The sequence below is a fragment of the Lissotriton helveticus genome, chromosome 2_1 (genome assembly GCF_964261635.1).
Source record: "Lissotriton helveticus chromosome 2_1, aLisHel1.1, whole genome shotgun sequence".
Classification (NCBI taxonomy): Eukaryota; Metazoa; Chordata; class Amphibia; order Caudata; family Salamandridae; genus Lissotriton; species Lissotriton helveticus.
The window spans coordinates 988707301-988721351 of NC_136059.1; the positions used below are offsets into that span (position 1 = coordinate 988707301).

At 47.6% G+C, this 14051-nt stretch overlaps 1 protein-coding gene across 1 annotated transcript in view; it reads right to left on the bottom strand.

Moving 5' to 3' along the window:
• Positions 1-11250, bottom strand: part of PTAR1 (protein prenyltransferase alpha subunit repeat containing 1) — a 203472-nt gene extending 192222 nt beyond the window's left edge. Inside the window, exon 1 of the mRNA XM_078675749.1 lies at positions 11008-11250. Coding sequence (XP_078531875.1) covers positions 11008-11096 — 89 coding nt within the window. The 5' untranslated portion in view covers positions 11097-11250. The remainder of the gene's footprint in view (positions 1-11007) is intronic.
• Positions 11251-14051: the final 2801 nt, after the last annotated feature.

Below are 14051 nucleotides of genomic sequence, written 5' to 3' on the forward strand. Positions count from 1 at the left end.
ACATTTGACTGTACCACTGCTTGTCTCAATGCCTTAGTCATTCTGCAACTGCATAGACAGTGACTGTGTTCCTAGAGTGCTTTTAGTTGACAGCAAGATAAGTTGTTAAGCACTTATGTTTCAGCAGAGAGATTAGATGAGGACATGCTTCTGTCAGGATGATTGTAGGAGTGAACAGAGCTGCTTTAGAGCCATAGAACAGGTCAGCAGAGCTGCTTTAGAGCCAGAGAACCAGGTCACCAGAGCAGTTGTAGAGCTAGAGAACCAGGTCAGCAGAGCAGTTGTAGAGCCAGAGAACCAGGTCAGCAGAGCTGCTGTAGAGCCATAACCAGGTCAGCAGAGTTGCTGTAAAGCCAGAGAAACCAGGTCAGCAGAGCTGCTTTAGAGCCAGAGAACCAGGTCAGCAGAGCTGCTGTAGAGCCATAACCAGGTCAGCAGAGTTGCTGTAAAGCCAGAGAAACCAGGTCAGCAGAGCTGCTCTAGAGCCTAAGTAGCAGGTCAGCAGAGCTGCTTTAGAACCAGAGACCCAGGTCAGCACAGCAGCGTTATAGAGAGAGAACCAGGTCAGCAGAGCTGCTCTAGAGCCTAAGAACTAGGTCAGCAGAGCTGCTCTAGAGCCAGAGAACCAGGTCAGCAGAACTGCTTTAGAGCCAGAGAACCAGGTCAGCAGAGCTCTTTAGAGGGAGAGAACCAGGTCGGCAGAACTGCTTTAGAGCCAGAGAACCAGGTCAGCAGAGCTCTTTAGAGGGAGAGAACCAGGTCAGCAGAGCTCTTTAGAGCCAGAGAACCAGGTCAGCAGAGCTCTTTAGAGGGAGAGAACCAGATCAGCAGAGCTGCTTTAGAGCCAGAGAACCAGGTCAGCAGAGTTGCTGTAAAGCCAGAGAAGCAGCAGAGCTGCTCTAGAGCCAAAGAACCAGGTCAGCAGAGCTGCTCTAGAGCCTAAGAACCAGGTCAGCAGAGCTGCTCTAGAATCAGAGACCCAGGTCAGCAGAGCTGCTTTAGAGCCAGAGAAACCAGGTCAGTAGAGCTGCTTTAGAGCGAGAGAACCAGATCAGCAGAGCAGTTTTAGAGCCAGAGAACCAGGTCAGCAGAGCTGCTTTAGAGCCATAGAACCAGGTCAGCAGAGCTGCTTTAGAGCCATAGAACCAGGTCAGCAGAGCTGCTTTAGAGCCATAGAACCAGGTCAGCAGAGCTGCTCTAGAGGGAGAGAACCAGGTCAGCAGAGCTGCTTTAGAGTCAAGGGACCAGATCAGCAGAGGTGTTGTTGAGCCAGAGAACCAGGTCAGCAGAGCTGCTCTAGAGGGAGAGAACCAGGTCAGCAGAGCTGCTCTAGAGGGAGAGAACCAGGTCAGCAGAGCTGCTTTAGAGTCAAGGGACCAGATCAGCAGAGCTGTTGTTGAGCCAGAGAACCAGGTCAGCAGAGCTGCTCTAGAGCCTAAGAACTAGGTCAGCAGAGCTGCTCTAGAGCCAGAGAACCAGGTCAGCAGAGCTGCTGTAGAGCCTGAGAAACCAGGTCAGCAGAGCAACTGTAGAAACAGAGAAACCAGGTCAGCAGAGCTGCTCTAGAGCCAGAGAAACCAGGTCAGCAGAGCTGCTTTAGAGGGAGAGAACCAGGTCAGCAGAGCTGCTTTAGAGCCAGAGAACCAGGTCAGCAGAGCTGCTCTAGAGCCAGAGAACCAGGTCAGCAAAGCTGCTCTAGAGCCAGAGAACCAGGTCAGCAAAGCTGCTTTAGAGCCATAGAACAGGTCAGCAGAGCTGCTTTAGAGCCAGAGAACCAGGTCAGCAGAGCAGTTGTAGAGCTAGAGAACCAGGTCAGCAGAGCAGTTGTAGAGCCAGAGAACCAGGTCAGCAGAGCTGCTGTAGAGCCATAACCAGGTCAGCAGAGTTGCTGTAAAGCCAGAGAAACCAGGTCAGCAGAGCTGCTTTAGAGCCAGAGAACCAGGTCAGCAGAGCTGCTGTAGAGCCATAACCAGGTCAGCAGAGTTGCTGTAAAGCCAGAGAAACCAGGTCAGCAGAGCTGCTCTAGAGCCTAAGTAGCAGGTCAGCAGAGCTGCTTTAGAACCAGAGACCCAGGTCAGCACAGCAGCGTTATAGAGAGAGAACCAGGTCAGCAGAGCTGCTCTAGAGCCTAAGAACTAGGTCAGCAGAGCTGCTCTAGAGCCAGAGAACCAGGTCAGCAGAGCTGCTGTAGAAACAGAGAAACCAGGTCAGCAGAGCTGCTCTAGAGCCAGAGAAACCAGGTCAGCAGAGCTGCTTTAGAGGGAGAGAACCAGGTCAGCAGAGCTGCTTTAGAGCCAGAGAACCAGGTCAGCAGAGCTGCTCTAGAGCCAGAGAACCAGGTCAGCAAAGCTGCTCTAGAGCCAGAGAACCAGGTCAGCAGAGCTGCTTTAGAGCCAAAGAACAGGTCAGCAGAGCTGCTTTAGAGCCAGAGAACCAGGTCAGCAGAGCAGTTGTAGAGCTAGAGAACCAGGTCAGCAGAGCAGTTGTAGAGCCAGAGAACCAGGTCAGCAGAGCTGCTGTAGAGCCATAACCAGGTCAGCAGAGTTGCTGTAAAGCCAGAGAAACCAGGTCAGCAGAGCTGCTTTAGAGCCAGAGAACCAGGTCAGCAGAGCTGCTGTAGAGCCATAACCAGGTCAGCAGAGTTGCTGTAAAGCCAGAGAAACCAGGTCAGCAGAGCTGCTCTAGAGCCTAAGTAGCAGGTCAGCAGAGCTGCTTTAGAACCAGAGACCCAGGTCAGCACAGCAGCGTTATAGAGAGAGAACCAGGTCAGCAGAGCTGCTCTAGAGCCTAAGAACTAGGTCAGCAGAGCTGCTCTAGAGCCAGAGAACCAGGTCAGCAGAACTGCTTTAGAGCCAGAGAACCAGGTCAGCAGAGCTCTTTAGAGGGAGAGAACCAGGTCGGCAGAACTGCTTTAGAGCCAGAGAACCAGGTCAGCAGAGCTCTTTAGAGGGAGAGAACCAGGTCAGCAGAGCTCTTTAGAGCCAGAGAACCAGGTCAGCAGAGCTCTTTAGAGGGAGAGAACCAGATCAGCAGAGCTGCTTTAGAGCCAGAGAACCAGGTCAGCAGAGTTGCTGTAAAGCCAGAGAAGCAGCAGAGCTGCTCTAGAGCCAAAGAACCAGGTCAGCAGAGCTGCTCTAGAGCCTAAGAACCAGGTCAGCAGAGCTGCTCTAGAATCAGAGACCCAGGTCAGCAGAGCTGCTTTAGAGCCAGAGAAACCAGGTCAGTAGAGCTGCTTTAGAGCGAGAGAACCAGATCAGCAGAGCAGTTTTAGAGCCAGAGAACCAGGTCAGCAGAGCTGCTTTAGAGCCATAGAACCAGGTCAGCAGAGCTGCTTTAGAGCCATAGAACCAGGTCAGCAGAGCTGCTTTAGAGCCATAGAACCAGGTCAGCAGAGCTGCTCTAGAGGGAGAGAACCAGGTCAGCAGAGCTGCTTTAGAGTCAAGGGACCAGATCAGCAGAGCTGTTGTTGAGCCAGAGAACCAGGTCAGCAGAGCTGCTCTAGAGGGAGAGAACCAGGTCAGCAGAGCTGCTCTAGAGGGAGAGAACCAGGTCAGCAGAGCTGCTTTAGAGTCAAGGGACCAGATCAGCAGAGCTGTTGTTGAGCCAGAGAACCAGGTCAGCAGAGCTGCTCTAGAGCCTAAGAACTAGGTCAGCAGAGCTGCTCTAGAGCCAGAGAACCAGGTCAGCAGAGCTGCTGTAGAGCCTGAGAAACCAGGTCAGCAGAGCAACTGTAGAAACAGAGAAACCAGGTCAGCAGAGCTGCTCAAGAGCCAGAGAAACCAGGTCAGCAGAGCTGCTTTAGAGGGAGAGAACCAGGTCAGCAGAGCTGCTTTAGAGCCAGAGAACCAGGTCAGCAGAGCTGCTCTAGAGCCAGAGAACCAGGTCAGCAAAGCTGCTCTAGAGCCAGAGAACCAGGTCAGCAGAGCTGCTTTAGAGCCATAGAACCAGGTCAGCAGAGCTGCTTTAGAGCCAGAGAACCAGGTCAGCAGAGCTGCTTTAGAGCCAAGGGACCAGATCAGCAGAGCTGTTGCTGAGCCAGAGAACCAGGTCAGCAGAGCTGCTCTAGAGCCTAAGAACTAGGTCAGCAGAGCTGCTCTAGAGCCAGAGAACCAGGTCAGCAGAGCTGCTGTAGAGCCTGAGAAACCAGGTCAGCAGAGCTGCTGTAGAGCCTGAGAAACCAGGTCAGCAGAGCTGCTCTAGAGGCAGAGAACCAGGTCAGCAGAGCTGCTCTAGAGGCAGAGAAACCAGTTCTGCAGAGCTGCTTTAGAGGGAGTGAACCAGATCAGCAGAGCTGCTTTAGAGCCAGATAACCAGGTCGGTAGAGCTGCTTTAGAGCCAGAGAACCAGGTCAGCAGAGCTGCTTTAGAGCCAGAGAACCAGGTCAGCAGGGCTGCTCTAGCTGACACGGACTGACTGACACCTCTCTACTACTCACTCTCTACTTCTCTACTACTCACTCCCTACTACTCATTCTCCAATTCTCTACTACTCACTCTCTACATCTCACTCTCTACTACTCTACTGCTCTACTGCTCACTCTCCACTGCTCTCTCCACTGCTGACTACTGCTCACTCGCTACTCACGCTCTACTACTCACTCTCTACTAGTTACTCTACAACTCCACTACTCACTCTCTACTACTTACTATACAACTCTACTACTCACTCTCTACTACCGACTCTACTACTACACTCTCTGCTACTCACTCTCTGCTCGCTATTACTCACTCTCTGCTCGCTATTACTCACTCTCTGCTCGCTATTACTCACTCTCTACACCTACACCTCTACCCTCTCTAGACGCACACATATGCACATAAATATGCATTTATATATGTGTGTGTATATATATATATATATATATATATATATATATATACACACACATATATATATCCAACAAAGCAGGAGTCCATTTAAATGAAGCCTCAGAGAGTTTCTTTGTTCTCGATATTTTAATGACAGCATGCCAGCAAAAGGAAACGGGACCCAAGGCTCACAGGTTTCAAACGCCAGACGCGTTTCAGGACCGAAATCCCTTCTTCAGTGGCGTAGTGTTCTCTGGGAAAGTGAAAAGCGCTGTTGCACGGCGCACTTCTTATCTTCAACACCTGTCCCAGTGGGCGTGGCCGAGCTGCGGCCTCATGGTTGTTGTAGTGCGCCAAATATCGTGTCCCAGTGGGCGCTTGATTCACTTTCAAAATAAAACAAAATTAAAGTCCCAAGTGGGTGGAGGTGGGCGTCCGCTTGCATTTGCCCCGCTTTGGTGCTGACATTACGAGTGGGCTGATGTCACCCTGCAATGGCATCACACCCTCTCTCTCTTCCTTTTGCACAAGTGCCAGATTGACACTTGCAGGAACCGCCAAGCCTGGCGTTGGGCTTCATTCACGACCGGAGAGCCGTTTCACATCCAACAAAGCAGGAGTCCATTTAAATGAAGCCTCAGAGAGTTTCTTTGTTCTCGATATTTTAATGACAGCATGCCAGCAAAAGGAAACGGGACCCAAGGCTCACAGGTTTCAAACGCCAGACGCGTTTCAGGACCGAAATCCCTTCTTCAGTGGCGTAGTGTTCTCTGGGAAAGTGAAAAGCGCTGTTGCACGGCGCACTTCTTATCTTCAACACCTGTCCCAGTGGGCGTGGCCGAGCTGCGGCCTCATGGTTGTTGTAGTGCGCCAAATATCGTGTCCCAGTGGGCGCTTGATTCACTTTCAAAATAAAACAAAATTAAAGTCCCAAGTGGGTGGAGGTGGGCGTCCGCTTGCATTTGCCCCGCTTTGGTGCTGACATTACGAGTGGGCTGATGTCACCCTGCAATGGCATCACACCCTCTCTCTTCCTTTTGCACAAGTGCCAGATTGACACTTGCAGGAACCGCCAAGCCTGGCGTCGGGCTTTATTCACGACCGGAGAGCCGTTTCACATCCAACAAAGCAGGAGTCCATTTAAATGAAGCCTCAGAGAGTTTCTTTGTTCTCGATATTTTAATGACAGCATGCCAGCAAAAGGAAACGGGACCCAAGGCTCACAGGTTTCAAACGCCAGACGCGTTTCAGGACCGAAATCCCTTCTTCAGTGGCGTAGTGTTCTCTGGGAAAGTGAAAAGCGCTGTTGCACGGCGCACTTCTTATCTTCAACACCTGTCCCAGTGGGCGTGGCCGAGCTGCGGCCTCATGGTTGTTGTAGTGCGCCAAATATCGTGTCCCAGTGGGCGCTTGATTCACTTTCAAAATAAAACAAAATTAAAGTCCCAAGTGGGTGGAGGTGGGCGTCCGCTTGCATTTGCCCCGCTTTGGTGCTGACATTACGAGTGGGCTGATGTCACCCTGCAATGGCATCACACCCTCTCTCTTCCTTTTGCACAAGTGCCAGATTGACACTTGCAGGAACCGCCAAGCCTGGCGTCGGGCTTCATTCACGACCGGAGAGCCGTTTCACATCCAACAAAGCAGGAGTCCATTTAAATGAAGCCTCAGAGAGTTTCTTTGTTCTCGATATTTTAATGACAGCATGCCAGCAAAAGGAAACGGGACCCAAGGCTCACAGGTTTCAAACGCCAGACGCGTTTCAGGACCGAAATCCCTTCTTCAGTGGCGTAGTGTTCTCTGGGAAAGTGAAAAGCGCTGTTGCACGGCGCACTTCTTATCTTCAACACCTGTCCCAGTGGGCGTGGCCGAGCTGCGGCCTCATGGTTGTTGTAGTGCGCCAAATATCGTGTCCCAGTGGGCGCTTGATTCACTTTCAAAATAAAACAAAATTAAAGTCCCAAGTGGGTGGAGGTGGGCGTCCGGTTGCATTTGCCCCGCTTTGGTGCTGACATTACGAGTGGGCTGATGTCACCCTGCAATGGCATCACACCCTCTCTCTTCCTTTTGCACAAGTGCCAGATTGACACTTGCAGGAACCGCCAAGCCTGGCGTCGGGCTTCATTCACGACCGGAGAGCCGTTTCACATCCAACAAAGCAGGAGTCCATTTAAATGAAGCCTCAGAGAGTTTCTTTGTTCTCGATATTTTAATGACAGCATGCCAGCAAAAGGAAACGGGACCCAAGGCTCACAGGTTTCAAACGCCAGACGCGTTTCAGGACCGAAATCCCTTCTTCAGTGGCGTAGTGTTCTCTGGGAAAGTGAAAAGCGCTGTTGCACGGCGCACTTCTTATCTTCAACACCTGTCCCAGTGGGCGTGGCCGAGCTGCGGCCTCATGGTTGTTGTAGTGCGCCAAATATCGTGTCCCAGTGGGCGCTTGATTCACTTTCAAAATAAAACAAAATTAAAGTCCCAAGTGGGTGGAGGTGGGCGTCCGCTTGCATTTGCCCCGCTTTGGTGCTGACATTACGAGTGGGCTGATGTCACCCTGCAATGGCATCACACCCTCTCTCTTCCTTTTGCACAAGTGCCAGATTGACACTTGCAGGAACCGCCAAGCCTGGCGTCGGGCTTCATTCACGACCGGAGAGCCGTTTCACATCCAACAAAGCAGGAGTCCATTTAAATGAAGCCTCAGAGAGTTTCTTTGTTCTCGATATTTTAATGACAGCATGCCAGCAAAAGGAAACGGGACCCAAGGCTCACAAGTTTCAAACGCCAGACGCGTTTCAGGACGGAAATCCCTTCTTCAGTGGCGTAGTGTTCTCTGGGAAAGTGAAAAGCGCTGTTGCACGGCGCACTTCTTATCTTCAACACCTGTCCCAGTGGGCGTGGCCGAGCTGCGGCCTCATGGTTGTTGTAGTGCGCCAAATATCGTGTCCCAGTGGGCGCTTGATTCACTTTCAAAATAAAACAAAATTAAAGTCCCAAGTGGGTGGAGGTGGGCGTCCGCTTGCATTTGCCCCGCTTTGGTGCTGACATTACGAGTGGGCTGATGTCACCCTGCAATGGCATCACACCCTCTCTCTTCCTTTTGCACAAGTGCCAGATTGACACTTGCAGGAACCGCCAAGCCTGGCGTCGGGCTTCATTCACGACCGGAGAGCCGTTTCACATCCAACAAAGCAGGAGTCCATTTAAATGAAGCCTCAGAGAGTTTCTTTGTTCTCGATATTTTAATGACAGCATGCCAGCAAAAGGAAACGGGACCCAAGGCTCACAGGTTTCAAACGCCAGACGCGTTTCAGGACGGAAATCCCTTCTCCAGTGGCGCAGTGTTCTCATATATATATATATATATACACACACACATACATATATAAATAATTTGCATATCTATATAAATACAAATATAAATGCATGCATACATATGCAGGTTATGTACATGAAAGTTTGAAAAACACTAATAAAAGCAAAGCTAAAAAGTCACCTAATTACAAACAGAATTGCTTTAACTTACACGAGGGCAAGACCTATTGCATTTTCAATGCTTGTTTACTTTGGTTCCATCAAGAGGGCATTCAGATGTGTCACACATTTGCCATAAATTCTGAATGTTAGCACTCTAGTTGCTCATTAGATCTCTGTAGTAAAGCTACTGCTCACTACAGAGCCGTAGCTGGTATATAAGCTGCTGGTATTCAAAGTGCTTGTTTCAGTCTGCATGTTAGAAATTTTTTTATGAAATAGAAGAAGATTTGAGAAGTCAAAATGTGCCCTAATTTTTTTTTCTGCAGCACTAATCATAATTTCTATGGCAAAATAAATCCCCTCATTTTGTTCCTTTGCAAATTAAATGTTTTAAGTGTTACCACTTTATTCCAATCAAGATGGCTTCAGGTGTTCCATACTTTTGTCATAAGTAAGACTGTTGGCGCTCTAGTTGTTCTTTAGAACACTATGACATTCTGTCATTGGGCTATACTTGGGCTACATCTGGGTGATATTTATGCTACATTTGGGCTCTTGTCTCTGGCAGCCATCTTGGGAGACTTATTTGTTATGAAGTTTCCTAATTTCCTCATTTACTACAGTCTCCTGAGTAGGAAATACTTTCAGTGTTTTACACTCTAGTTGCTCATTAAATCACTGTAGTAAAGCTAACGCTTACCAGGGAAGTCTGCAGCTGGTATTGAAAGTACATGTTTCAGTCTGCATAACAGATTATTTTTTTACAAAATAGAAGAGAATTTGAGAAGTCACTCAAAATGTGTCCTAATTTTTCTTTCTGCAGCACTAATCATACTTTCTATGGCAAAATGAACCCCCTCATTTTGTTCCTTTTTCAATTAAATGTTTTAAGAGTTACCACTTTATTCCAATCAAGATGGCTTCAGGTGTGCTATACTTTTGTCATACGTAAGGCTATTAGCACTCCAGTTGTTCTTTAGAACACTCTGAGAAGGTGCAGTAGAACACAAAGGAATCAACTGACAGTCTCTGCCCTTGTTGGATGTACATGTTTTACTGAGAATGTCAGACTTCATTCTCACATGACTGAGAAAGATAATGTCAATTTACAGAAAATATGCTCTCAGTTTAGCTTATAGATCACCTTCCAAACCTCTGTGGTAAAAGCATGAGAAAATAGTTCTCTCAAACATGATTCATGATATCCCAGCAGAAGGCTTTTTCACATGGTAAAATCACCTTAGAACACACCACAATTCCTAAAATGAGTATGGTACCATGAACAAATGATTTATAATGTAACTAAAATCTTAAAACCTTCTATTAACTGCAATGTTTTTTAATGAGGTGCTATCATGTATATTGGTGCCAAGATGGCTGTCAACACTTCTTAGATAAAGTGCTGACAGCCAATCAGATCCCACGATGAGATGTGTTGTTAAGCTCTGCCCAGATATATATGTAGTTTTTCCTTTCATATCTAAAAAACTACTGAACAGATTTACACCATTTAACCAAAAGGCACAAGTGTGAACCAAAGACTACCTTTTTGCCAAATTTGGTGCAATTCCGTTCAGCAGTTCGGGCTGTAGCTGCGATTAAATGTTCCTATGGAAAATTGCATGGGGAAAACACATTTTGGGACCCCCTTTTTTCTCGGCCCTCACTTGGCGAATCACCCAGAGACTTTCAAGATAGGAGCGAACCGGAGCGCCCCATCAGTTTTGAAAATTTCGCCAAGATTCGTCAACGGGCGCCAAAGTTATTCCAAATAGAATGTTGCAGATTTCCTATGGAAAATAGGTCCTAACTATAACTACCTACTGTCGACTGCCAGAAGGTTATATATATCGCCTGCTCGATCCGAAGGTATTGGAGCACACGTTGCATTACACAAGGTCACATTCATAGTTTATAGGCACATGATGACTAACTCATTTGCCCAGTCACGGGTTGCTCAGGCAACGTTGAGACTTGTTTTCCCAGCACTTTGGCCAAAACGCCACATTTCGGGTAGAGGGAAGGTTGCAGGCAGAAGCCACATAAAAGCACGGCTCGGTATGAACGTAAGGTTCAAACAGGACCTTTAGCTAAACCTGAGCCAGGCTTCAGGCTCGAGTTTCCAGTGCTCCTCCACCTTTATTACATGTCAGCTATAATCGTAAATATGGTCTTTGGGTCTCCACACACTAGAACTAGATAGTAATGAACTAGATAGTAATAAACCAGATCTCAACTAACCTGCTTCTCCCAACCCGGTAATATAACAGCGAAGTAGTCTCCCGCTGACAGGCACTCCAAGCTAACCGTTACAAAATATGAACTGATATAAAAACGCTCTGTCCACGTCGTAAGTGTGACTCAAAGGGGGTGGGTGATCATCTTCCGGAAGGTATGCCATCCATGCAAGTCTTATAAGGTGCTATTAAAGAAGAACACGAAAACTGGTGTGCTAGGCTGGCCCTAAAAATACTACAAACCCAGCACATTTCAGTAAGGGGTGTTCGACAGCTCCTCTTTCTGTGTACTCCGTGGAAATATTGTTTAAAAGAGGTTCTGAAAGAAAGAACTAGAAGTAATATAACTGGAGTCGTGTGGGCTTATAATAATAAGCCGGTGTCCATTTCGCGCAGGTGTCACGGTGATTTTAGATACTGAGCAGCTCTGGGTTAGGCCCACGGCTCTCCATTTGGCCCCACCTCCCGCCCTGAGACGTAGCACTCACATGTTTGGGTTCTTGCTGAAGGCAGTGTTGATGTCCTTCACCACCCGCCGCACCAGCACATCCACCTCCTCCTTCCACTCCTCTGCCATCTTCCCAGTTCCCGCGAAGCTCAGCCAGGCAGGCAAAACGGAGCCCGCGGGACACTAAACAGTAACATTACAAGGTACCCCTTGCCGCTGCAGTACCGCCTCCCAAACATTAGGCCGACATGGGGACCGCCATTTTAGAATGGATGGTGTATATACATTTTTTAGAGAGAACACCAGGCTTTAAAGTACTCGCGAGCTTTCAAAAAGGAAAAATGCATCGTCACTTTTCTAAAATTATTTTTAAAACAGATCCATACATGTAGATGATACCAAATAATTATGCTTCCTTCTTAAAACATGAAATATAAATAATCTACTGTGTTCCTGCCCAAATGAATCTTCTTTTTTGTGTTCCACGGCAGAAAAAATAATTGTTAACTCGAGCTGTTTTGCTTTCAGAGCATAGTATATACATCATTTCAAAATGACTGTCTAGATCACCGGTGTACTACCATGTTCATAATTTTAGCTGTACTATCAAAGCAGCCGCTTCAGACTAAATAAAAACCTTGAAGGCACCCCGGGGGGACTGTTTGCCTGGCCTGCGGGACTGTTTTTGTGTTCCCCGGGGCACCTTTGAAAATCGAAGTTTGGACGCTAATCTCGTTGATTTTCTAACGGCTTGTGTTGACTTGCTCTTGTAAACCACAGCCACTTCTTCTATTCTGATCTCAAAGAAGGGTGAGCACGCTTGCTTCGAATGCTGCCTAGCAGGCAACAGTTTTCTTTTCATGTCGCCACTAGAATCGAAAGCAAAGTTAATTTGTATTGAGAACTACCGTGCGTGGGATGTTCTTTCTTTCCGGCTGCCCAATGCAACGGAGTACAAAAAATGCTATAAATAATGCATCTTTCTCATAAGCAGAAGGTTGAATGTATATTTGGGGTTGTGTTATCCTCTCATAGGTGAATGAAGCTCATAGTTAAAAGAGATTTTTTTAGAAACTAGCATTGGCAAAGCCAATGTTTTAGCATTGTCCACTATGCTTTTGGCTTTGTCAATGTTTTTTTTAGGTCTCGTGACCTTAAATGCGCGCAAGCGCATTGAGGAACGAGAATTCAAGTGCTCAAAATGCTCATGAAACCACCAGATTTTTGCTGGCGTTTTCATGCAGTTCATGTGAACTACGTGTTCAAACATGAACGCGCATCAGCCTCCCTCCATTTGCCGCACAGCACATCAAAGGGCTTCGCCCAGCGTGCGCTCTGCGGCTTCTCGGCTTCTCCTCCCCTAACTTCCTTGCATTTCTCCTCCCCCTCCCCAGCCAGCTTCCCCCAGGCCGTGTTCCCTCATCCCTCGCACCCCATCCTCCTTCAGCTTATCACATTCTTCAAACTAAAAATGCGTCCCCGCTTGTAGCATGCAGGGGCCTAAAGTGATTGCATTAACCAAACTAGTTTTCCTACCCAATTTTTTTTCCCCGACAGATAAAGGTAAGTTGCATTTATATTTTCCATTTAAGTAATGTGCGTTGTATTGTGTATGTCTGTACGTAAACATCTACCAAAATCCCCCAGGATCAGAGTTCACTTACTTTTATTTATGCACTTTGACTGCTGCCCAGATCAGTGATGAGTGCTTGGCAAAGAATAAATAGTAATAATAAAATACATTTTCATGCAGATTTTAATAATGCTAATCAGTAAGTGGCCACATCAAAGGCTCTGTGCCACTTTCACCCACACAACAACACTTACAGACACGCAACGCCACTCACACCCACGCAAGCCCGCTATCATCCACGCAACACCACACTCACCCACGCAACGCCACTCACCCAAACAACACCACTCACCCACGCAACGCAACTCATCCACGCAACCCCACTCATCCACGCAACCCCACTCATCGACGCAACGCCACTCATCCACGCAACGCCACTCACACACGCAACGTCACTCACACACGCAACGCCACTCACACACGCAATGCCACTCACACATGCAACACCACTCACACATGCAACACCACTCACACACGCAACGCCACTCACACACGCAACGCCACACACACGCAACGCCACTCACACACGCAACGCCACTCACTCAAAGCCACTCACACACACGCAGTGCCACTTTCACCCACACTGTGCAGTGCACAATAGGTCTCGCAGTAGGAAAGTTGGAGCTATTGGTTTTGTAAATGACAAAGCCCTTTATGTTTTTAAAATGAAAACAAAAATAAAAGGCATTGTTATTTGCAATTGTAATAGCTCCAACTTTCCTACTGCGAGACCTATTGGCAACGCCAGTGCTTGATAGATGAGCGTCAGCTTTTTTCTTAGTCTTCAATAAATTCGAAATAAATCAACGTGTGAAATACACTCAGGTTATTTACACTTTGTGTGCGAGCTAGTCATACGCACCAGCTTTAGCTTTACAATAAATTGTGCAAACAAATCCAGTGTCCATATAAAAGCCAAGAGGAACAAGCGTTGGCATGGCCAATAGGTCTCGCATTTGGGACCTTATAAGTATTTAGTTATGCAGCACAATATCCCTGGTGCAACAACATCAACTGTTGCGTTGCTAAACACTTATAAGGTCCCAGACACGAGACCTATTGGCTAAGCTAATGCTTGTTCATGGTTTTCCAAAATTACACTGTTAAAAAAAGCTTTTGTACTCTCGTCAATCTAAAAGAAATTGACTAAAAGTAAAAATATATTTTGGTCTGAAATAGCTCACATTACTATAGTATTCCCAGGCACTGAAGGGAATGACTTGGTGTGCGAGTCGGAAATGGGCGATAAGGGACGACATGGCTGCAGCCAATTAGATACATTACAAACTCGCTGGGAGGAAGACCTGGGGAATCCGATACCCAAGGGTGACTTTACTGGACCTGGTAACCAAGGCATCGAGAAACGCCTGCTTTAAATTAATTAATATATTCTCTACAGGGCGTACCTCACCCAGGGAAAAGTGAGTAGGTATTTGAGCACGGCTGGGGTA